General features: G+C 42.6%; 1 protein-coding gene across 7 annotated transcripts in view; it reads right to left on the bottom strand.

Annotated features, from left to right (window-relative positions):
• Window positions 1-22075, bottom strand: part of Bcas3 (BCAS3 microtubule associated cell migration factor) — a 486981-nt gene that overhangs the window by 225671 nt on the left and 239235 nt on the right. For all 7 annotated transcript variants that reach the window (XM_057774686.1, XM_057774690.1, XM_057774688.1 and 4 more), the window contains 2 exons: window positions 21201-21397; window positions 17213-17310 (listed from right to left, as the gene is read on the bottom strand). In XM_057774686.1, the coding sequence (XP_057630669.1) occupies window positions 17213-17310; window positions 21201-21397 (295 nt within the window). The remainder of the gene's footprint in view (window positions 1-17212; window positions 17311-21200; window positions 21398-22075) is intronic.

The raw sequence follows: 22075 nt of genomic DNA, 5'->3' as shown, positions 1-22075 counted from the left end.
GACATCATATCTACGTTGCTATATAATACATCACATATATATCTTAAATCAGCAGGGGAAGAAAACAGCAAAATGCGATGGCCAATGATGAACTGGCATATGTTTTTTTCTTTTCTTTCTATTACTATTATTTATTTATTTGGGTTTCCAAAATAGGGTTTCTCTATGAAACCCTGGCTGTCTTGGAACTCACTTTGTAGGCTAGGCCAGCCTCAGTGTTGGGATTAAAGGGTGTGGACCACCATGCCTGGCTAATTGGCATATATTTCAATGTTCAACTGCAATGGAAATCAAATACATATCTAAACTAAAATGACTTTTTCTCCAAAAGAAACTAGCATATCCATTTTCTTTGTTTGGGGTAAATAGCAAACAAACATCTAATGCTAAGCTCATTTTAAAGAAAGAGTATCATGGAGCCCAGGCTGGGTTGGCACTATCTATGGTTCTAGGGTGGCTTTGAACTCCTGACCCTCGAGCCTCCATATTCTGCACCATCATACAGGCAGTGCTGGGGACTGGACCCGGGCTTTCTGCACTCTAGGAAAGCACTCTACTGACTGAACTGCATCCCTTGCCCCAAATTTTATAATGTATCTTCCTCTGTACTTTCCAAAACTTTTAAATGAGCACCAAAATGCACACACCTTCCACTAATAAATCTAAATTCTCACAGGTATATAACAGATCAATTCAACCAGGCGGGCCTAGCTTGCCTTCGCTCTGAGAGTACCAGTATTTCCTCAGTTCCATTTTGCCCCCACACTGACCCCAGGAGGTGTAATAGTTCTGTAGATTTTTCCTTTGGTGTCAGCACAGCTACGGCTTTTCATGGCTTTGGTTTTCTACCCACACTCCACTTAGGTTTTATTGAAAACCTCACACATGAAACTAGGCTCCTCCCAAGTTCTGCTGTGATCATTTGGTTTAAAAGAATTACAGATCCAAAGAAAGCCAAGTTCAGGTTTGGGTTAAACCACCTGGTTGGAAAACCGGACTGGTACAAGGCAGTGTTCCAAGAAGCTGTGCCCTGTGGCAGGGCAGCTTTTAATAAATATTAGTAGAGAACATTTAAACAGCACACAACTCATTGTTTTCCTTCCATGAGAAGGGAAGCAAGAAAAAGATGGGGGGGTGGCTTCAAAAGAAAGCCATAGCTGAGCCAACAGCAGGAGCAAACCATAGCGGGTTCTGGAATTACATGTTACAGAACACGGGCTAACAAAATCTCCACAAAGCTTCCATTTCTCAGCTACTTCTGGCTTTATGACACAACCCAAACAGGACTCACGCTACCTAAAAATGGAACAGTGGACTCCTCAGAAGCTTGTATACGCCTGTACAGTTATGTGCATGTGTGAGTGCAGGTGCCGTGGAGGCCACAAGAGGGAGTCTGAGTCTCTTGAGCGAGACAGGGGCTCTGGGAATCAAGAGAGCGAGCCCTCTGAACTGCTGAACCTTCTGCCCAGACCTAGGAGAAAAGGTTAAAGTAGTGCTCTTCTTCATGAAGAGAAGAGACATTTCATCTCTTTAGTCTCCGATGCCTTGAAGGATCAGGCTGGAGGGCATTGGGAACTCTTCAACAAGTATTATCTCAGTTGAAGGTCATGGTGCTCCTGTGAGTTCTAAGGAACCAAGCACGAGATGAAAGGCACAGAAATCAGGAGCAACAAGGTGTCCTCAAACAGCCACGCTGACGCCGTCATCCTATAGCAATCCTTTGGTTACTTTTCACTTTCATTTCAATTGAACTTTTTCCTTTATTCAGTTATATAAAGTGGGAAAAGTTCGAGAGACTTGTATTTTCAAAATGTTTCTTTAAATAAATGCAGAGATGTATGACTTGATTATTCCCTGCTCAAGGTTTTGCCTCCCCCTAAACTGGAATAAAGCTCTTAGCATCTGCTAACACAAATGTGTGGGTAGGGGTGGAGTGTGAGACAGGACACCAAGCCCACCCAACTCCTGGAATTTCTACAGAAAAGACAAAACTTTCCAAGTGAAACAGTCATTTTGGTAAATGAAACCATTTGTAACTTTGGAGACGTTTTTTCCCTTCATTCCAATGTATCATAAGAAAACTCCGCGCTGTACTTTAAATGCTGTAAAGCTTTGGCTTAGGGCAGGGTCAACAAGAGCTGAAACCGCTAATGCCATCCCCTCACAAAGCAGGACCAAGGGCACCGACGCCTCAGCACTACTGGGATGCCCAAACAGTCCCACCCAGGAGAAAAACCAAATGCCAAATACATGCCAGGAACCGAGTTTTCCAGTCCAGGAAAAATCTGTCCATTTAGGGACCACAATGAAAACCCAGCAGCCTCAGGAGACTCCCACGTACAGACATGGACCAAGAGTATCAAAAGCAGAAGGCAGGCGCTGAGAAGGGATGGAGAGGCAGAAGCGGAGAAAGGGATACACAAGGCGGGGTCAAAGAGACACAGAAGTGTGAGCAGTCTGAGTCAGGAGAGTGGTCACTGTTCTGGTCATCTTAATGGCTTCATGGATTTCCTTGTTTAAGGATGAGAAAAAGTGTGTTGATGTTTTAAAAACATATATGTCTTGAATCCAGTATCTTCCTGTTGGAACACATCTTCAAATCACATAGGGATTAACATAGGCTCTGGGACAGAATTCCCCGGGGACCATGCTAACACTGCCACCTCTGTGTTTTCTCAAGGATTGGCTGGGACAACAGTATAGCCTGTAGTATATGTACACGATGCATGCAGTATGCATAAGAAATTAAAGATTTTAGTATTTTATCATCATTGTGGGAATGCAAGAAAGAGACTTAATGAGCCCGCGGTGCCTAAACTGCAATCCTTAGTTCTTAAAAGTCATCTTCTAATAACCCTCAAAACACAGGAGACAGGCAGTTAGTATCTTTTTAAAAAATTATTTATTTTATTTTACATGTATGTGAGAACACATGAATTTATTTTCTATGTGCATGCCTGGTGGCTCTGAGGCTAAAAGAGAGGTGGGGTCCTCTGAAACCAGAGCTGTACAGCAGCTGTGAGGTGAGCTCCTGTGCTTTCGCTCTCTTCTTAGGAACTGGAGGATGGGAATCAAACCTACACCTACTACAAAACCATTTATTCACAGAGCAGATCTATTCATTCGAAAAGTGCATTTACTAATTACATTTCAATAAAAAGCCATATAAAATATGCTCATAGCAAATATTATAATTTCTTTTGAATTCTCCTTTCAAAGGAAGTGGTATTGTGTACTTAGTATTTCTGAATTGCTGCTTCACCTGAAAAACAGAAATGATCATACTGCTATTATCTCATGAGATTTTACAAAGGATGGGAGATCTTCAGCAACGCCTACTGTCAGGCAGCAAACTAATAGTGTCTGCTATTATGTGCTATTTGCATAATTATCATGCATAATTTAATATGGAACACAGAACTCAAGACTTATACACAAGTTACTAATATTTTATTGAATAAGCCAGCCCAAATTGTTTTTCATGAATAAAGGAAGATGTAATAAAAACGTTAATAAAAACTATAAAGTACTTTTCATGATAACAACCAGAATTATAATTTTTAAAGGGGCATCTACTAATTTACATATATCAATAGGTTTTTGTCTTTTGTTTTGCAATAGTGCCTTCTATATCCTGGGCTGGCCTGGAATTCACTATGTACACAAAAATGACCTTGAACTTCTGAACCCTCCACTTCCACCATGCATGGTTTCTTTGGTTCTGGGAATCAAGCCCATGGCTTTTTGCATGCTAGGGAACCACTCTAGCAACTCAGCCACATCTGAGGCTTCAGGAGGTTCTTGAACACAATTATTCTTGAAAATATATGTGTTAAAGCGAACTACAGTGGGATCCCACCAGCAGTAACAACAGATGATGGATTGCTGCAGAGCCCCTCAGCTCTTAGTGTTTTGAATACACCAGCCACAGTTATCAATGGCCAGGGGATGAAATAAAATGAATGTATTTTGTCTAAGGTCTATTTCTGGTTTGTTGTTTGCTTTGACAGGTATTTCTGTGTATCTGCTGCTGCTAGATAGGCCAGGCTGGCCTTGAGTTCAGAGAGATGTGCCTACCTCTGCTCCCAAAAGCTAAGATTAGACTCATGCCTCACATACACCTCAGGTATACTTTCCTATCTGGATTCCTTCTTAAACTTATTGAAAAGCCAAGCACTATGACATAGTCTGAGGATAACGCAGAAGAATAGTTTTTAGTAGGCACTATGATGAGACAAAAAGCAACCATAACTTTAACATGTGAAGACACAAGCCGCGAGGATGGGATCTGGAGGGCCTTTCCGTGTCTCCAAGTGGCCGAGAGCCTTGCGATCTTTACGGTAATAAATATTGTAGGGCCCGCAGTCCCCCGGGACGCCTCACTCATATGCTATTCCACAACTGAGGAGCAAGGTGTCAGCTCCATTTAGAATCAGTGTGTGTTGGGCTTTTTAAAAGCGTTAACACATATTTTGAAAAAGCAATTAATATTTCTCAGGGAAGCAGAGTCACTTTGCCCCCCCTTGCTCTGAGCTCTTGCTAAAAAGGAGGAACTGTGAGCTGCAAACACGGTTTCCTCAGTCTGCATTCTCCCACTGGGCGACAGAAAAGAAGTATGACCTTGAGTAACCACTATTATGGTAGGAAGAGAAGAGCCCTTCGCTGCAACAGTGCATTTCCTACTTGGAAACAACTGATCACAACTTAAAGGTCTCCTTGTGACCTGCTTGTGAACCCAAGTGAGCCACTGAGACAAGAGTCTTACATCATCAAAGCTTCATCAGAGAGCTTTGACAGCGGCTGTTTGAGAGTGGAAATGGTGTGTGCAGTAAATAATATTGAGTGTGTGTGTGTATACTCCATATACTTATATATACATAGTTATACTCCGTACACCATAGAACTTGGATAACTGAAAGGTTGTATGGGGCTGGAGAGGTGGCAAGGTAGTTAAGAGCTCTGGCTCCTTTTCCAGAGGACCCAGGTTTCATTCCCAGCACCCACATGGGTTAACTCCAGTTCCACGGCACCTGATGTCCTCTTCTGGCATCTTCAGGACATAGACTCAAGAAACACATTCATACAGATGAAATTAAGATAAAAATAAAAGAATCTGAGTGCATATTAAAAGATAATTTCTAGGTCTCTCTCTCACTCACACACACACACACCCACACACACTCTCTCTCTCTCACCCTGATGACTTCATGAACACAACTAGGTTCTCTTGAATGAGGTGCTAGTTAAGATCCTGGTAAATAAGCCCCAGACGCACACTAGTGAATGACCGACCACTCACTCACTATGCACACTAGTGAATGACCACTCACTCACTATGCAACAACAGGCAACAGTCATTTCATGTCCCTTGACCTCAGCTGTATTTTTTTTTTTAACCTATAAGCACTTAAAAATCAGTTTTGTTTTACACATATAATATATGTATGTAGTCTAAAGATTTCAGGGGATGATTTCCATTTCTCACTGCTCTGTGGTCCCTTGGTTCCCATTCCAGAAATTTAAGTCAAATGTAAAATTTTGACTCCCATGTTCCAGGCTGAATGTCGAATTCATTAACCCTACTGAGTCCCTGTTATGTTTAGAAATCCATAGGATCTAAAGAATCTGAGCTTGATCTAGAATGGAAAACTTTAATACTGGGTAATAAATGCAAGAGTGAATGTTTAAGAAGACAGAAAGTGAAAAGAGTACAAAGAGAGATTGAGACCAGCGCTGAGGCAAGCAGACGGCTTCAGACCGTGCAGGACATTCTCTGTGGCTCCGGTCACAGGATCCTGCCCTTCTGGTGGCTATAAAAGCTCTAACTAAGGTATCTGAAATAATATGAACAATGTAGAGGAGACAGTACTAACCAGGGGCTCGGCTGCTATATCAAGCTTGACTTTGGGTGTTATGTGTTCATATCTATTCGCATGTATGTAAATTTCCTTTTGAAGCAGAGTGTCCCCATGTGGTCCATCTGAGCTCAGGAAAATTCTTCTCTTGGGTAGCCAAAGTAGCTGGAGCCATGGAGGCTCCATCATGCTTTTCTGGGCAGCCTTAACACTGAGTGTGTACAGAGTAAGAGGTGCTTTCCAAATTACACCCAGTGGAACACTCAAGATTCCATTTAACATGACAACACCTGACCGCACCCTCTCTGGGTGTTTCCTACGACAAAAGTGTAAGTCAAAATAAGGTAATTTTTAATGACTTACTAATTCTGACAATTCTTAAAAAAAAAAAAAAAAAGTTGGGCTAAATAGAACTTGGCTCAGATTCCCATATGACAACATCCTGTGCCATAATGGGTTAGCTGAAATGATGAATTTTCAGAGTCCCTCAAGGAAAGCTGAAAGGCAAGCCAGCATGGCCAGAAGAAAAGATCCACATTCCTTCACGGTATGTTCACCAGTCCTGACCATGGCTAGAGAGCAGAAGTGTGGTAGCACCAATTCTCTAGAACTTCTCCAAAGTACCACTGAGCAGGGGGCTGTACCACCTTGACTTACAATAGGAAACATTCTGTGAAAACACATGCAAGTTTTTTTTTCTAATTTTTAAAGACTTATTTATGTTTATGAGTGTTTTGCCTGCCTGCCTGCCTGCCTGCCTGCCTGCCTGCCTGCCTGCGTGGGTACCATGTGTGTGTGCCTGGTGTCCCTGGAACTGGAAGTATGGAGAGCTGTGAGTCACGACGTGGAGCTGTAAACTGAGGCAGGCCCTTTCGAGAGATAGCAAGAGCCTTGAACAGCCAGTCCATCTCCCCAGCCCAACTCATGCAGTTTTCATAGAATGATAGAAAATAGAACTTTCCACAGAATATCTGTCACTCACACAGGAACAATAACCACAGTATAAAGACCAACCTAATAAAGGAAGACAGGCCAAGGGCACCCCAGGCCTGAGGAGTAATGGAGCTAGGACTCGGCTAAACTTCCAGTCACTCGCTGATAAAAGCCTCGCGTGTGATGGGAAAGTAAGTGATCAGTTCAGACCACCTGTGCTCTGTGGCATGAAAGCCACAGTGTGAAGGACGACTCGGAGTCTCAAAGACCCTTTTGTTAAAAAAATTACATTTATTTTTGCATGAACTGTGGGGGTATATGGAGGCGGGAGATGATTCCCTCCTTCCATCATGTGGGGCCTTTACCTACTGAGCCATCTTGCTAGCCCAAAGAGGTCACAAGCAGTCACTTGCCCCTCCCCCAAGGAACAAGCAGAGGCTGAATCCTAAGGTAAGCAATTGGAGACAGGTCAGAGACACACCTCCAGCTCCTCCCCTTCTCCTTGCCTACATTTTACTATTTTCTTTCTTTCTGCCCCCGCCCCCCCCCACACACACACAGGGTTTCTCTGTAGCTTTGGTGCCTGTCCTGGAACTAGCTCTTGTAGACCAGACCAGGCTGGTCTCAAACTCACAGAGATCCTCCTCCCTCTGCCTCCTGAGTGCTGGGATTAAAGGCGTGCACCAGCCACTTTACTATTTAAATGTGGCACAGTGGTCCTGATCACTAATCTCATGGGATTTGGTCCACGGGACAACGAACCCCGTCCTTGTCCTTGTGGCTGTCCTCAGATCACACAGCACAATCCACTAACTCGATTGAGTTCTTCAGTGTGGCTCTTGACTGTATGGAAAGCACCAAATCAGAAGTGTTATTTAAAGCCCTGATTCAAATCTAGGTATTTGGGTCAAAGAAACTGGAAAAATTCACAGCAACAAGCTGTTCGTTAAAGTCACATCTTCAGGAAGGTTTCAGAGTTGATACGGAAACTTCCCGCCCAAAGTTCCAAAGACACCATCACCCTGAAATCCTTCATACAGTGAAGAGCAACACAAACAACATTTATGGATTTACTGATTTATTTATTTGCTTATTTTATATTCATTGTCTACTTTATTTTTATTTATTTATCGGGGGTCTCAGCCCCAGTACTCTGAACATAATCTTTTGTGTAACAGGAAGTCATTTTTAGAATGCCCGAATAACTATAGGTGCGGGTCAAGACTTCCAGACCATATTGATTACATCTCCATGGAGGAAGGACCCTCCAGCACCGTTTGTACTCACCCTGACAGCGATGGCTTTTAAGTATATGTGACACTAAGAATGTCACTCCTATCAGTGCCAGGACTAGAAAGCCAATGACCAGTCAGGCCTGTCAGCTGTTGCCCGAAGCAACAAGGACAAGAGGGGAACTCATCGTCCTGGAATGTCATCTGCCAGCTGCATTCACACATTTGCACCACCTGAATAGCTGATTCTCTCGACTCCCACACGGCTCATTTCAGCACACATGGTTTCGGAATGAATATTTGATCAGGTAGAGCAGAAAGAGATTTGGACTCATCTGAGGTGTCACCATAATGCACTTTTAATAATTCCTAGCATCAGGAACGAGGTGTCTTAGGATTTCTTCTTGGGATATTGAGAGATGGACCTGTGATCCTAATTAAGGAAGATGAAATGGGATAAGACACTCAGAGACACTTAGCACAGTGCTGAGCATCCTGCCGCTAATAAAGAAATACGGCTTCCTGATAGCATTTCCTTCTGTCTATTGGCAAGGGTCCTACAAACGCCTCACAGAGCCTGAGCTACTGGGAGACGAGGGTCTCATGCTGAAAGGGAGCCTGAAAAATCCCCTCCCCTTTCCAAAGTCTAGTTTATCAAAACTGAAAGCTAACACCCAAACACAGGGAGGAGAGAGAGTTGGTGTCTTCAGACTTCTTCTTCCTGGCAACAGCCTGGAATCGTGCATTGTCGATTTCCAAGAGGTCAGGGAATTCACAGTCCTTCACATATTTCCGTTTCCTTTGTAAAATTCCTTTGCTCCCATTATTTGTGCGGAGTACAGGGCTTGCACAGCCACTGACAGCCACCAACCTCTCAGATGTGGCTCCTCTGTTTCTCTTTCACTCTGTGTCAATTTTATAAGTTCTTTACTTGTTTTCGAAGGCCTGACTCTTTCAACTCCCTTGGTCTGCTCCCTTCAACGGCTATTTATTTTGATTTCTGAGACAGAGTTTCTTAGTTGCTGTTCTATTTCTGTGAGGAGACACCATGAGCAAGGCAACTGAGAAAATAAAGCATTTAACTGGGGTCTGCTTACAGTCTCCGAGGTGAGTCCATGACCACCATGGTGGGAAACGTGGCAGCAGACAGGAAGACATGGAGCTGGAGCAGTAGCTGAGAGCTTACATCCTTTTTGTTTTGTTTTGGTCTTCAGACCAGTTCTCTGTGTAGCTTTGGAGCCTGTCCTGGAACTAGCTCTTGTAGATGAGACTGGCCTCGAACTCACAGAGATCCGCCTGCCTCTGCATCCCGAGTGCTGGGATGAAAGGCGTGCGCCACCAGTGGCTGGCTGAGAGCTTACATCTCATTCATAAACTGGAGCTAGAGAGCAGCGAGACTGGTGCTGTCCTGGGCTTGGAAACCACAAAGACCACCTCTCTAACAAGGCCACACCTCCTAATCTTCCCCCCAAAGTTCTACCAACTAGTGGCTATATATTCAAATACGTGAGGCTATGGGGACAACTCTGGTCTTATGTAGACAAGGCTGACCTCGAACTTCTGATACCCTGACTAGGCCTCCCAAGTCATAGGCATGTGCTAACATGCCTGGTTCAATTCAGTCTCTCTGGTAATGTACATAGGAGTCACAAAATACCACTTTGGCTCTTTTTCAGATTTTGTCCATTTTATTCAAAGAGAAAATTGTACTATAAAAATGATACAAATACCCTCTAACAAGACTAGATTCTGTAATGAAATGCTAACCCTTCACAGCATAGGCCTGAGACAACCATGCTCATCATCACTATTTCTGCTGAACAGTGTTCGGAAATCTAAGCAAGCGTGAGAAGGGCAAACAGAAAGAATGGGAGAGATCAAAATCAACTTTGCTGACTATACACAGGAACACTGTAAAATTCTCGTGGGATACAAGTTAAATATAAAAAAGAATTTTATATACAATGAAAACTGAAAAATAAAATGCTAATATGTTAACATCAAATAACATAAATAAATTTTATGAATGATATGTCAATAAAGTTCTGAGAGATGGAAGAAGGTCCAAATAAGAGGCATCTACGAGAGTCTATACATTTAAAAGTCCAGTTGCTTTCAGAAATGACCCCTGCTACCTCGGCCTCCTGAGTAGCTGTGACTACAGCATGCCTGGTGGCATCTGCTACTTTAAGGGTGTCAGTTCTCCAAAACTTCAGGTACAGATATGATGAAACCTCAATCTGATGACAGCTGAGTTCAGAAGGAATGACAAGTTGATTACTGAATGTATTGGTGCAAGCATGCACACAGCAGTAATTTTCATCCTGTTTCTGTCATCATCCCTTTCTGCTAATCCACACGCACGCCCCGGACAAGCCTCATTTATTCACCTCATACGGGTCAGCATTGAAACTATTTACATAATTATTAGTCTTGGGCTCAATAAAATCTTGTTATTTTTCATGTAGTTTTTTTTTTTTTTTTTTAAATTTTCAAGACAGGGTTTCTTCGTAGCTTTTTTTGGTTCCTGTCCTGCAACTAGCTCTTGTAGACCAGGCTGGCCTCGAACTCAGAGATCCGCCTGCCTCTGCCTCCTGAGTGCTGGGATTAAAGGCGTGTGCCACCACAGCCCGGCTCTTAAGTAGTTGTTTTTTTTTTTTTTTTTTTTTTTAGTTTTTCGAGGCAGGGTTTCTCTGTAGCTTTGGAGCCTGTCCTGGCACTAGCTCTTGTAGACCAGGCTGGCCTCGAACTCTCAGAGATCCGCCTGCCTCTGCCTCCCAAGTGCTGGGATTAAAGGCGTGTGCCACCACTTAGTTATTTTTAAGTAGCCTTGGCTGACCTTGAACTCAGTCCTCTGCCTCCTGTTAGCTAGGACCACAGACACATGCCATCAGACCTGGCCAAAGCCCTTGCGGATTAAAGTGAATGGCCTTTGGTTGGCCATACTCCTGGCTATGGTGGGACAGACAGAGCACTGATACCACCTTCAAGGTTGGAAGAGTCTCTGCTGAATTGATGCTGATGCTGACAACCTTAGCTTCCACGTGGAAGCTAACATCCTACCAATCACCGTTTCTTCCTGATGACACTAACTTCTTTTGTCCCATTTTGTGCCAGGAACAAGTCAGTAAAAGCATAATTTAGACTAGTACCAACCTGGCCATTTGTCAATAAAAGCATAATTTAGACTAGTACCAATCTGGCCATTTGGAAAGCAGTGCATCTTCCCTGAACAATGACACCCTTTACTGTAAGATATGAAAAACTACATTAGTTAATATTATCACACATCTAACCAGAAATCTCCTTAATTATAGGGGTCCTGTAGAAAGAATAGTGAGATACAAGGTTCTCAAATTTCAAATTTTCAGTGGAACGATCTAATTTTATTATTGGAAAAAAGTATCTTTTGTTTTCCTCAAACTGATATACATACATACATACATACATACATATATCACATAATACCCACACACTGCCACCTGGTCTTTCAGATAGATTGGCATTCCTCAAAAACACTGGCCAGATCAGAATAACTCTAACAATCACATCACTGCTGGAGCTGCTTTCTGCCAGTGCAGTCACTAAGTGCATTCAATCCTGCATTAACTAGTGAACACCTCCAAGAATCTCCAATCACAAACCAAGAAGTGTTAAATGCGCAGCTAATTATGGTGACACCACATGAGAGTCAGTTCTGACTGGGGTTTCCAGGGCAGAGTTCATACAGAGTAAGGTAGACCATGGACAACTTCCTTTGTTAATGGAAATATTCTTTGTTGTTGTTGTTGTTTGAGACAGGGCTTCTCAGTATTCTCAGTAGCTGTGGAGCCTGTCCTGGAGCTCACTCTGTAGGCCAGGCTGGCCTCGAACTCACAGAGATCTGCCTCCCTCCGCCTCCTTTTGGGATTAAAGGCATCTGTCACCACTGCCTGGCATTAATGGACATATTCTATATGGCTTTAGTGGTCATTAGATGATTATAAGAATTCACTTCACCGGTTTGTATTACTGGATATGTGCATTGTAGGGACACATAAATACCATAATTTTAAAAGTGTCTCCAAAGGTGGCTCACAGCACAAATTTCACAGCTGAAGCAAACTGGTAATAACAGCAAAATTCTTTTAATAAAAGAATAAAGTTTTTTGTTTTGTTACTCAGTCTAGCTCTGTTCAGGCTGCTCTCATGCTCACGGGTTCAAGCAATCCTGCTTCTGGGAGGACAGAACAGGACACTCAGAAAATGCTCATTCTGCAATCACTAGTTACAGACAGAGCTATGATAGCAGCCACAGACTCAGGTTAGCCTCCCTTGCTCTTGCTAGCACAAGTTTCCAGAACTTGACCTTTCTCAGGAACAAACATTTTCATTTGGATTATTTGTTTTAGCTTTCTCTGTGGCAGTTCTTGAGCATACACGGTGGAGTGTCAGGGGCCCAGGCTCCAGCCCGCTGTCTGGGTGAGGTCTCCGCCTGCTCTTTACTTGCCTGGGGGACTTGCTGTGCTTCACAGTGGCTTCCGTTTGTTTCTAGTGCACAGAGGACACCTGCAAGCTCAGGACACAATTTACAACAGTGTGACACTAACAATTTAACACTCATGTCACTAAGACAAATGGAATTGCTGCTTCAGACTTAAACCGTTTCTAAGACTGCCCCACGCATCGCCCTGTGCCATCGCTAGCTTAGGCATCCAACTGCATGAAAACTCCAGGCGTGTGCTTTCCTCATGGCCCAAGGGGAGTTCATGCTTTGTTTTGTTTGTTCTGATGTATTCTCTAAAACTTACTTTTAAATTTTATATGAAGGGTAGGTGTCCAAAGGATGAATGCCGATTTAATACCCATACCTTATCATCTCAAATTAAAAATGCTAATCTTAATAACTGAGCTTGGATATTTCTTCTTCAGAGGGGCTGTTCACAGATGAGTGCTGAGCCTTCTTTTAATTTTGCCCCTCTCCCTAATCCTCTTATTGTTCCAACACAAGCGACAAGCCTAGAGCTTTCGTCACTTTATAATCACAAACAGTATCTGGGACTGCGTGACTGGAAAGACTTAGCGTTTATTCAAAGGATTACCTTCATATTTCTAAAGAACATTACACACTTTATATCTGGGAATTATCTTAGGAAATAACTTAAATACATCTCTTCCAAGGAAGCAGAACCCAAACTCTGCATAGGAATTCTCATTTTCCACTGAAAACAACAGTGGGGTAGGAAGAATGACTTATTGAAGGCTTCAGCAGAACTTACAGACCATGAATAGAACATCACAGCTTCTCCAGTCAGATTTAGTTTATGACCACTGCCCCACCCCACAAAGCTGGACCGTGGCCAACTGAACACCCTTCCCATCAGCACCTGAGATTATGATGGCTGAGAAAGTCTGTCTCCCATTTGAATGACAACAACAGATCAAGCTACAAGTTCTGTCTCCTCCAAGTGCGGGTCCAGAATGTCTGTCCTCTCTATCTCTGCTGATAAGCACTGGTCTCACACTGAGGGTGACCTGGATCTCCAGCAGTTCTTCAATTTATTATGCAGAAACGAGGTAAGATGACACTAGGCAATCTTAAAGATAGGGTGGACAAACCCAGAAACAAACAAGTGTGCGGGAAGAAAGTGGGTGAGGTGGCGGGAGTGAACAAACAGTGTGTGGGAAGAAAGTGGGTGAGGTGGCGGGAGTCTGTGTCCCAGCACTAGGAAGGCTGTGGTGGGGAGGCTGGAGCTACATGGGGAGGCTAACTCTGGGAAAAAAGAAAAACAGAACTGGGGAAACTAAGTTCAAATGAGACTGCAGCTGCTCCCTCCTTAGAAGTCCTCTACTTTAGTTAAAATACAGCCATAGCGTATTAGGAATAAACAATGAGAAATCTTAGGTATTTAAAGTGAAGAGAATTCATAGAGTAAATATATAGAAATTAACCTGTTAAAGTATTATTTATGATTCAAAGACACAGTTTGTAATTCTTTGGATGTATAGAAAAGTGAGCAACCAGCGCAGGGCATTTTTGTTTTGGGTAGGCTATGTCTCTCAGGGAAAAATTCCAAGAATAGTGTCCCCTTTATCTCGAGTCTAGAATATCTCACAATCACTGAACCCCCAAATTTAGGCTACCCAGTGTTTTTATTCTGTACCAGAGTTAAGATGAAAATAATGTCCACTTATCAAACACCTATGATCAGAGAAGAAACTAAAATGTTCTGTGTTTCAACCAGTAAAGTTGACTGTGTGTGTTCTACATGCACCTCTACATGAAGCAGTGAAATGGCAATAACTACTTGATAGATTATGAAATAAAACAACTAGAAAATGAAGTAAAACCCTGCTTATCTCTTATGGTTCAATAGAATAAGGTTGCACGAAAACATACATAGATAGCTAAAATAATGCAGTGTGTCTATGCACCATGAGTGTGCAATGTGTGAAGAGGCCAGCAGAGGACACTAGATCCCCTGGATCTGGATTCACAGACAGCTGGGAGATGCCATCTTTGTGCTGGGAACTGAGCCCAGGTCCTCAGGAAGAGCAAGCGCAGCAAGTGCTCCTAACAGCTGAGTCATCTCTCCAGCACGCAGAAACAAGGTTTAAACAAAATATTTTCACTTTGAAATTTATTATGTGTCAGAGAGCATGTGTGTGTGTGTCATAAACATAAATTCTCCAACAGATAAGTTATATTTGTACACGGACATACACAATTTTTTTCACTATCTTTACAAAGTTTTCATGTATAAAAAGATTAAAGGGCAGTGGTGGCGCACGCCTTTAATCCCAGCACTCAGGAGGCAGAGGCAGAGCCAGGTGGATCTCTGTGAGTTCAAGGCCAGCCTAGTCTACCAAGCTAGTTCCAGGAAAGGCTCCAAAGCTACAGAAAAACCCTGTCTCGGAAAAAAAAAAAAAAGACTACCACCACACAGTTAGACGAATGAGGTTCTGGCACCAAAACTGAAGGACAGCTATAAAATATGTCAAAGGGAAAATGGTAGACAATAGATGAAGCAGTACAAAACGGAAGAAGGAAGTGCACAACAATGAAACCTAAAAGAGGAGATCCCACATTGGGAATCTTCCCTCAGCAACAGGTCATCAAACATCTTCCCAATAAAGACTACTCAAACGCAAGGATCACAATGAAAGCAGCACTTCCGGACTCAGGGACGATTTCAATGAATGTCTTACTTTTAAAAATAGAATCTGTTAGAATTACCCCATTAATTTCTTTCCACAAAGAACTACAACCATTCTAGGCTCATTTTGTTAAACATTGGGAGAATAGTGATTCAGTAACAGCAGTGACCTGATTACAGTAGATGCTAGCTGGATAGCAGAACATTATCCATTCAACCAAAAACACAGCCTCTTCATCAGGAGATCCAAACCATGTGAGGGGGGCTGAAGAGAAGTGCCCAATAGAGTCCAACTCCTCGTAGCTAAAGCGTCTCTGCTCAGAGCGAGAGAGCAGCATTCACACTCACTACCCTCATTGGTTCAGAGAGGAAACATGGATTTCAGGAAGGAAAAATGGGCCTCAAATAAAGAGATAATAATAGAGCTTGGCCACCAGAAAAAAAAAAAAGTCCTTTCTCTACCCAAACTGCTGGCTATTTTAAAGGTTGAAGGCCACAAAGCAACAACCCACCAAACCTTAGGCTGCACCTTTGATAGTGATGCAAGCAGATCAAGTGTGATCATCTACTCTATTAGTCAAAAATCAACTCAAATTCAGTTTTTCCAAAAAAAAAAAATAGATTAATGGTTCACTAAACTTTCTCCTAATCTTGAAACAACTTAACCTAGAACTAAAATTGTTCTATGATCAATATAATATGCATTATTGCCTCAGAATACTATATGAATATCATCTGACACTTGGCAGCATGCATTACTAGTGTCTAATAGTTTGACAGCAAAATTAATAATATTGTAGAGTTTAAGAATGTATTAAAACCTAAAAAGGCCTCGATTGAATTCTGAATAAATACGTCAACACAGTAAGCAGTAATTTCAGACCACCTCCCTGTTAGCACTGGCCTATGGAGACTGCCCAAGTGTTGGTTCTTACAGGTCTCAGTAGCCCCACTTGATGCAGGGAAGTCAGGACATAGCTTCCCCGACACCCTGCCTGCTGCAGGCAGCAGCCATATTTATCAACCTAGAGCAGAAAAACAAGGATACGTAAGCTCATCAAAGACCCCTCATTAAAGTGGAGGTGTAGGCACGGATATAGACAGCTTGATAAGATCTGAAGTTTAAAAAATTGACCAAAACAAGCACATAGAACACTAAGAAAACAGACAGAATCAGACGGCAGTTTTGTAACGGGTTCCGCTCTCTTTCACAGTTTAAGCCTCAACCAAATCAACTGTTTGTGAGGATTTTGAAACTAGCATAGATTACAATCTGTTCAAATTCAACTGTTCAACCACTGTGGAATTGTGGATAAATGCCCGATGACATTGTTGGGGACACAGCCCTCCGGTGAGATCTTCAGACGGTCCCCACGTGAAGCAATACTGTGTGCCCCGGCACCACCCTCCCCTCCTTCACTCGTCTTAAACACGAGAGCGCATTATCACACTCAGCTCCATGGTTCTCCAGGCTTGGCTGAGAACAGCTCTACAATACAAGCGAAGCAGGTCCAGCCCAGAGTCACTAAGGAGCCCCGTTCCAGATATCAACGCTGCACATTCGCAGGCTGATGGCAAGGTTGGAAATTAATAACTGTACTGACATACCAGGGTTAACTGATGAATTTCTAAGCGCCATGCTTTCTGCAGTGAAACTATCTGAGACACAGCATTCGGATTGCCTCTGCTGCCACAGACCAGGCACTTTGATACTCCACAGGTTGAGTAAATTGAATCCATATATTGTATTTACGCTCTCTGTCAAGGCTGCTGCTTGACATTTCAAGTGATCAAAGGCGAGCAGTCATCAACCCTGTAGTCTTCAATACCATGTTTGTTACATTTAATCAAGGACGGGCTCCACCTCCCCACTCACCAACACTAAGAATGTCTGAATACACGGCAGTTTTCAGTAGCAAATAGAGGCACACCTCTGTACAGAGACATAGAAAACCCCAACCAACAAAACGAAAGACGACAGCAAATGAGCGTCATCCTCTACAATGTGTAAGAAAATAAAACTCAAAAGCAGAGAAATGCCCTGCAAGCATCCTACCGGAGGCAGCATCAATCACCGTGGAAACTCCCCTGCGATCAGAGGCTGGACGGGATGACCCTGGCATGCTGACTGGGTCAGAGCGGACCGGCTGGATCCTGCAATGCAATTTCATTTAGTTCACATATGTTACTGGCATGGAAACTGTCACTTCCTACAACAGACCTTAAATCAGGAGTGCTGGAATGGCTTAATCCATTAAAGAACCATACATTCTACAACCAGACCAAGAAGGAGCTACAGCCCTGAACTCCTACACAAAGCCAAAGCTCTAAAAACATGACGTTCCCACCTTACCAGGCACACTCTAACTTCTTCTCATTAACCTGTGCTGTTCAGCAGATTAAGAAATGAGTTGAAAAATTGAAATGAAAAAAATGAATAGAATTGGAAAAGAAAAAAAAACAGTGAAAACTTTTGGCTTTTAAAAGTATACATATGAACATTTCATGAAAGGCTTTTGAGCATAGTGCAATAGAAGAAAGCAATGATACAGCCAATCTATCTGTCTATCTCTGTATAGATAAATATAAATATAGACAGACAGATAGATATTCTCTGTCTTAAACTCAGAGATCATCCTGCCTCTGCCCCCCAGTGTTGGGAGTAAAGGTGTGCACAACTATATTTAACATTCCCATGTCATCATGACTCACTGTTATTTTATTAACAAGAATAAGACAGGATAACAAGGTTGTACTGCAGAGGTCAGCCAGGGCAGCAACTAAGTAACTTCCATAAGATTATCAATTAACATGTAACAATCAATTTGGACCTCAGCAAAACTGGTTTATTTTATACAATATGAAGCTCAAGAAGGATAAGGTATAAATACTGAATCTCCAGTTGCTTTAGAACAAATACTATAATGATAATAATTACAACGGTTATTAAATATATTTAATAATCAACAAACAATGTTAACACTCTAGTTAAATCAAGCACAAACAGTTTAAGTTAGATTTAAAAAATACTAGGAGCTCTTTCATATTTAGAAAGGAAAGAGGGTCTCGAAGAAAAACTGAAAGATTTTGAAAATATACTGTTATTTAAAAATACGTTATAAAATATTAGGAGGACTATATCTAAGAAAAGATGCCCAGCGGAAGCTGCAGGAAACAAGAGGGTAGACTATGCACATGGGCACTAAGGATGCTTTCATGTGACAAAGGGGGTGGGGCCTTCAACAGCAGCTGGTGACAGTGACAGTGTTAGGATCTTGTGGGTCTCACAGAAGAGAAAACATAGCTTAGAAATAAAGGCCTCCTACTTCAAAAGTTTTCCTACTAATCCTTTCATGATCGGGTGATGCTGGCAACACAAACGGCTGAATGATGGCCTCGACTACCTAAGTTAGCCCAAGTTTAATAACCAGCAACACCGAATGTGGTCCAACAGTCTATGTTCACTGTCTGACATCTTAGAGTCATGTTTAAAAGTTGGAACAAAATGAAGTTCAAGATGGAAGTCACTGAGAGATGCACACTGAACACAGGTTTAAACTAGCGCTAGGAGATAACCTCACCCTTAGGAAGCAAGCTCAAAGTGCATCAAGGCTTGGGGAGGTACACTGCGGCAGAGCCACCTGCCCATCATGAACAAGGCCCCAAGTTCCATCCTGAGCGTTATGGAAGGGAGGAACGGAGGGAGGCAGCGGGAAGGAACGAAACCAAAATGGGAAGAAATGAAGAAACCAAGTTAGGCTTAGTAGTACATGCTTACAATTCAAGCATTAGTAAGGAAAGAGAGGAGGGGTCGCAAGCTCAAAGCCAGCCTCAGCTATATAGCCAGAACAAATCTGGCTCAGCAGTCAAGAGCACGGGCTGCTCTTCCAGGGGTTCTGAGTTCAATTCCCAGCAACCATAAGATGCTCAGAACCATCTGTTATGAGATCTGGTGCCCTCTTCTGGCCTGCAGGTAGACATGCATGCAGAACATTGTATGCATAATAAATAAATTAAAGAAAGGAGAAATGAAGCATTGGTGGAGTAAAAGCAAAATCATTAAAAAAAAAAAAAAAAGGAAAGGAAAAGGACTGGACCTTTCTGAAAGCAAAGAAGTTTCTATGGTGTCCATAAGGGAACTGAGTCAAATTTCCAGACACATTCTGGGATAGAACTAGCATAACTCAATGAACACACGGGACAGGAGAAAAGAGATGTGAAGAGTGAACATAGCCCAGCTGTGCTACATCACACCTATCATCCCGGCACTCAGCAGGAGGCTGAGGCAGGAGGACAGTCATGAGTTCAGAACCATTCTGACTTCACAGTGAGCTGCAGAACAACCTGGGCTACAGAATCAGAACCAATCACTAAACAAAATAAAAATTAAAAACAAAAGAAAGCCTGGATTATGGCTTTAGCAGTAGATCTAAGGAGTCGTGCAGGATTGGGAATGAGAGGAAGAGTTCCTGTCCAGACAGTCAGGGCTTTGGAGACCATCACAATAAAGGTTAGGCGGGTGAGGGGCATCATTTATAACCCAGCCCCTCCGTTCCCAGTTCCCAAACTCGTGCCTGACATGCACACAACTACGTCCTGCATTTGAAGAATGTAAACAAATTCTGAAAGCCTCATCTAGCCTGGCAATTTTGTCTTTGTTTTGTTTTGAGACAGGGGCTCTCTTATGTGGTCCTGTCTGGTCTTGAACTCACAGAGATCAAGCCATCTCTGGGAATGATGGCTAGGCATGGGATATCATACTCAGTTTGGTTTAATTATTTTAGAAATTTTTATACTTTATTTTTATTATTTGTACATTGCCTGCATGTATATCTGTATGAAGTTATTAGAGCCCTTGGAATGGGAGTTATAGATAGTTGTGAGCTGCCATGTGGTGCTGGAAATTGAACTCAGGTCCTCGGGATGAGCAGCAGTGTTCTTAATCACTAAGACATCTCTCCAGCTTTGGTTTTGTTATTTTTAAAAAAAAAAAAAATTTATTGCTATTGACAAAGAATAAAGGCATATTTCATCCAGAGATTAGAATATAATTTCCCATCATTTTATTTTAAAAAATAAACAATGCATAATAGATATTTAAAATTTTGCAAAGGTATTCTTATGGCCTTGGACTCACTAACCACCCATCTAAGCCTCCTGGATGCTGGGATTAAAGATGTGTGCAATTATACCCATCAGAGTTTATTAATAGACTGATTTTCTCCGTATGGGGCTGACTGGACCCAGCCTCAAGCATATGAGGCACTCCTTTAACCCTCAGCCATATCCCAGTCCTCGAATTCTTTTGAAAGAGAAGACAAGCCGGGCGGTGGTGGCGCACGCCTTTAATCCTTTAATCCCAGCACTCGGGAGGCAGAGGCAGGCGGATCTCTGTGAGTTCGAGGCCAGCCTGGTCTACAAGAGCTAGTTCTAGGCCAGGCACCAAAGCTACAGAGAAACCCTGTCTCGAAAAAACGAAAAAAAAAAAAAAAAAAAAAAAAGAGAAGACAAGTATAATGAAGATTGTAAATTAAATGCTATGCTAATGCGAAATTACAAAGTTTAAAAATAACTAAATTGAATCATAAAAAATAGAAATGAAAAGCGTTCTCTTGAGACATGTATATGATTCTGACAAGTAGGAAGTAGAATATGGGTCAGGAAAACCTAGGCCACCAATCACAAACGAAGTACACTGACCCTTCATCTCGCGTGATGTAAGGGAAGAAGACAGGCGCAGGTGCAGAACTAAAGACAGCAGTTCCGGCTTCAGAACGATGGCAGAAGGTACATTCGCCACTCTGAACAAGAAGCACAAACTGGACAGCTTTTTAAAGTGCTCTGGCATTAGCAAAAAGACATTTCAGATGAAAATATCTGCAGCATGTGGTCAGCCCGAGAAATGACAGTAAATGACAGTTACAGATGGAGTCAACAATAGGATACTGCGTCAGAAGGAGCCGTGGACACTGCACAGGACACTCCTGACGAAGGAAGGCTTTCATCCTGTCTTACACCTGACCTCCTGGTTTCCCCTCTCTTACCTGAGACTGTTGAGATCTAGATCATCTGTATCGAAATCCAAGAGCGGCTGTGGTGTGTCGCTTGGCCCGTGAGACTGCAACACAGACGAACTAGATGATATGACCGTGGTCTGGCCTGAGGGGTGGATGGTTTTAAACTGGAACTGGGGACCCATCCACAGGCGTCTGTGGGGTCCAGTGTGTGTTACAATTTCAACCTGAAAAAGAGACAGGGTTGTGGTTCAATATATTATGGTCTGCAGTGGTAACTTCTTGTTCTTTTAATACCCACTTTCCAGTTTAGTGAAGTAAAGACAGTCGGAGTATCTGAGCCAAAATACAACCACAATCCTAACTTACATGGTTATTCCTGTTCTTCCAGGAACGTCAATTTAGTTCCCACTACACACAACCGGTGTAGCCTTAGACATCCAGTTCTAGGGGATGCAGCCCTCCTATCTGGTCTCTCAGAGAAGCTATACTCAAGTACAGAAACTCCGATAAACATACACAGATGCATATGTACATAATTTAATATAAAATCTTAAAAAATTTAAACTGCTTCCTGCAAGAGCCACAGTGTAACAAAAAGCCCAACACCAGGGACGAGAAGCCTGGTTAGGTCGAAGATTTATTCACTCACTTTCTCTCTCTCTCCAGACCCCGCCACTGAGAAAGCCCGGCAAGTGGCAGCTCCCCCCATTCCCCCAGATGCTCAAGACCACGCACACATGGTATTTAAGACCCAACCCACAGGCCATGTGATTCCTCCTCACCAATCTCCCCCCAGATTAAACCTGGTTTTATTAATTCAGCCTGATCTGATTTATTGCATCAGCAGAGAGACTCAGTATCAGGGTGTGGAAACCCTTTCAAAGCCCTCTTTTGAACTGATG

The sequence above is a fragment of the Chionomys nivalis genome, chromosome 7 (genome assembly GCF_950005125.1).
Source record: "Chionomys nivalis chromosome 7, mChiNiv1.1, whole genome shotgun sequence".
NCBI classification, from domain to species: Eukaryota; Metazoa; Chordata; class Mammalia; order Rodentia; family Cricetidae; genus Chionomys; species Chionomys nivalis.
This window is presented reverse-complemented; position numbering and strand designations above follow the sequence as displayed.